This window comes from Chrysochloris asiatica, unplaced genomic scaffold (genome assembly GCF_000296735.1).
Source record: "Chrysochloris asiatica unplaced genomic scaffold, ChrAsi1.0 scaffold00103, whole genome shotgun sequence".
Taxonomy (NCBI): domain Eukaryota; kingdom Metazoa; phylum Chordata; class Mammalia; order Afrosoricida; family Chrysochloridae; genus Chrysochloris; species Chrysochloris asiatica.
Genome location: NW_006408621.1, coordinates 4599728 through 4603458, shown reverse-complemented (window position 1 = coordinate 4603458; position 3731 = coordinate 4599728). Strand labels below are relative to the sequence as shown.

At 37.6% G+C, this 3731-nt stretch overlaps 1 protein-coding gene across 1 annotated transcript in view; it reads left to right on the top strand.

The window, feature by feature from the left end:
• SMCHD1 (structural maintenance of chromosomes flexible hinge domain containing 1) overlaps positions 1–3731 on the top strand; it is a 239197-nt gene that overhangs the window by 36861 nt on the left and 198605 nt on the right. The window contains exons 2-3 of the mRNA XM_006867274.1: positions 1379–1454; positions 2348–2509. Of these exons, the coding sequence (XP_006867336.1) occupies positions 1379–1454; positions 2348–2509 (238 nt within the window). The remainder of the gene's footprint in view (positions 1–1378; positions 1455–2347; positions 2510–3731) is intronic.

The following is a 3731-nucleotide window of genomic DNA, read 5'->3' as shown; positions in this document are numbered from 1 at the left end:
CGTAACTTAGGATTTAATTTTTGGCCTATTTACTTTTTTGTCTGCCCGTCCCACTCCACAATTCCCGTTCAGGCTTTTTTTCTATTTTAAAACAATTCAGGGTCATTTGGTTTTAAGTGGAAACTGTCTCTTTAAATTTCGAGGAGATCTGTGCTCATGCATAGTAGAACCCGCCCAAGGTGGGGCTGGGCCATCCACTAGCTCGGGCACCCCTATAGTCACCAGAATGGAGGTACACAGACAGCAAGGGACCAATGAACAGATACTAAAAGAAAAGAATGTCCACACCTTTATCTCTGCGGTTCTGTCAGGCGTCCGTGGCGCTCTGATCCTTCCCCTGCTTGTTCTCACCCAAGATGGCGGCTCCTCGAGCAGCTGAGCGTCTTGAATTAGAAAGCAATGGATTTCTCGCTTCTGCTACAAATTCCCCTAGCTGTAAGCTGTGCAACCTTCTAAATATGCCTTTATATATGGTTCAGAGTTCTTGGACCATCCCCTGAGCGTTCTTGGTCCTGTATTCTGTGTTGTTGCTGATAGACCTCCTTACTGCACTTCCACCCAATCCACCATCTTGTTTTTGTTCTCTCCAAAACACCAACCTTTTGATTATCAACTGATGAAGTCCATGTGTGTCATCTAGGGACTTTAGATTTTCACATTTTAAAAATGTATTTATTGACCAGATGTATTTTCTCCTTTTGTTGATTGTTCCTTTCCTTTCTGCTGTTCTTTGCCGATCGTCTTAATGATTTATAAGGCATCTTATTTGTTAAGGTTAATAGCTCTTTGTCTCCTGTTACAGTTTCCCCTTAAATGTATGATTTGCCTTAACTTTGAAAGTTTACCCTTTTGGAAGGACTATAATAAAGATTCATCAAAATATGCTTCTTTTCTAGGTATGCTGTACAACATAGCTATTTATTCATACCTATTTTCTTTTAGTATTTTTAATTTTATTAACTTTTCAGTAAATCACCAGACACCTAACCATTTTGCACCAGGACTTCACTGGTGAATTTTAAAACCACCTAATGAATTTTGTTGTTAAAAAACTAGTGTTCTCAAGTGGCAGAGATGAGAGGACTTCAAAAAACTGGAAAAATGGAATGAAAATATAATGGAATTTTTCTGCACACTTTTTGAACCCCAATTAATTGTAGCAAAAAAGAAAGACCAATAAAATTAAACAAAAGTTTTTAGATAGGTATATGCTGTTGTTAATTCAAAGGAAAACAATTTTAAATACTTATAGTATCCTAGGCAAATAAATACAGTAAGATGATAATGTCTATATCAGTGTTTGTACATTTTATAAACTTGAGTATTGAATTTATCTCTTTTATGTAATAATTGATTTTATTCCTCTTATTTTGGATAGACACTTGGCATTTCAACGCAAGAAAAATTCGTTATTACGACAACAAGTAGGAAAGAAATTACTTGTGATAATTTTGGTAAGTAAACAGTGGCTCACACACTTATTATATGTCATATATGTCCTAGTATAGAGTAGGGCAGTAACTCTTTTATTACACATATTAACAGTGAAACTATTGATAATTTTAATTACTTGAATTGGTGAGATGAAGGAAGAAACTGGCTATATGTGCACAATTTTCTCAAAGTGATGTATTTCAAGTGAGATTATGGGGAAAATATTTGATACCAGTTATATAGCTTCAGAGGAGTCCTGGTATGGTGCTGTGGGTTAATGTGCCAGACTGCAAAGCCATTTGAACTGCAGGGTCGGCAGTTCAAGTTCACCAGCTTCTCCTCGGAAACCCTATACAGGGTCGCTCTGGGCCGGAAACGACTCAACGGCACTTAACAACAACATATAGCTTCAGAAGAGGCGTTGTGCAAAGTCTAGCCCCGACCTTCCGTTTGAGCCCTCAGAAAACAAATTATCTAGACCTACATGGAGATATATATATATGTGTGTATATATACACACCCACACACACATTTTATATTTCATGTATTATATATATATGTTTTAATTAGTTATAATGATTTTCTGGTCTTTCATGTCTGATTTCTTTTTAATTTAACCAGTTCACATTAATATTTCTCTATTCACATTAACACTATTCTAATCTAAAGTCTCATCTAATTTGTTGTGATTTTTTTAAGTTACTACAAATTGAGTGTTTCAGATGAATCATTGTGTTTGGGTGTGTTCTAGGATATTTGTAGCAAAACATACCTAAACTTATAGCAGGCTCCAGTTCTTTGAAATTAATCTATGCCATGTTTAAAGATATTTGATAAGTATAATTTTCAAAATTAAAAGTTTATTGAATTTCTGATGCTATATATTATTTAGGATTTTACCTCTTGATTGCAGATGAAACTGTTAAAGATGGAATCACTCTCTACTTGCTACAGTCAGTAAATCAGTTATTACTGTCAGCTACAAAAGAACGGATTGACTTCCTACCTCACTATGACACATTGGTTAAAAGTGGCATGTATGAATATTATGCAAGTGAAGGACAAAATCCTTTGCGTAAGTATTCCATCCATATTGTTTTTAATAAGCCATTCTTCTTTCTTCTAGTCTCATGTCTCATACCTTAACTTTTTGTAAATTCTGTCATTCTACTCTGAAAAGTTGTTGCCACTTACTTCAAGCTTTCTTACCCCAACTTTTTCATCACCACATATTGCTTTTTCTACTTAAATCACCCTGATTTAGTATCAATATACCTGTTCTTTAAAGCTAGCCTAATACTAGAATTCATTCTTTTTCAACTCATTAAGGATCTTGTGTTTACATGTCTTTTCATCTCATATAGTCCCCTGTCTTTTATTAATTACAGCTTTTACACTTTTCTCTTTGTGAACTGACCTGCATCTTAACTTTAATATCTGTGCCAATAAAGCAACCACGACTTGTTTGTCAGTTTGTTATACTGCAGTGGCTTGCATGTTGCTGTGATTCTGGCATCTATGCCGTGGGTATTTTAAATAGCTTAGCTATCAGTTGAAGGAGAGATTGACTACTTCTGAATATTTAGTCACTCAAAACTATGAATAGGGAAGAACAACCAAGATGGTGGATCGGGTGGATGTGTAGCAAAGAGCTCTGCCAACAACAACAGAGAATACCTGACCAAGCAGTTTCAGGGGATGGTCCCAGAACTCTGACCCACATATAAAGGAATACTTAGAAGGTTGGAAGGCTCACAGCTGGGGGAATTAGTGGCAGAAGCAAGAAATCTATTGCTTTCTAGTCCGGGACGCTCAGCCGCCATCATGGTGAGACCACGTGGGGGAAGGATCGGAGCGGCCACAGACGCCCGGCAGAACAGCTGAGATAAAGGAGTGGACATTCTTTTCTTTTGGTATCTGTTCATCGGTCACTTGCTGTCTGCGTGTCTCCATTCTGGTGACTATAGGGGTGCCCGAGCTAGTGGATGGCCCAGCCCCACCCTCGGAGGGTTCTACTACACATGCGCACAGATCTCCTCGAAATTTAAAGAGACAGTTTCCAATTAAAACCAGACGGCCACTGCCGGCCCTGAACTGTTTCCAACGAGATAAAAGGTCTGAACGGGGATTGTGGAGCGCGACAAGCAGACAAAAGAGGAAATAGGCCGAAAATTAAATCCTAAGTTACATCAAAACAACCAACAGTGGTATCTTGAAACTTCTCAGGAAGAAGAGTGAAAAGGGAAGCCCATTTCCTGATCACATCTACCTGGAGGCATTCAGAAAGCATAAAAAAT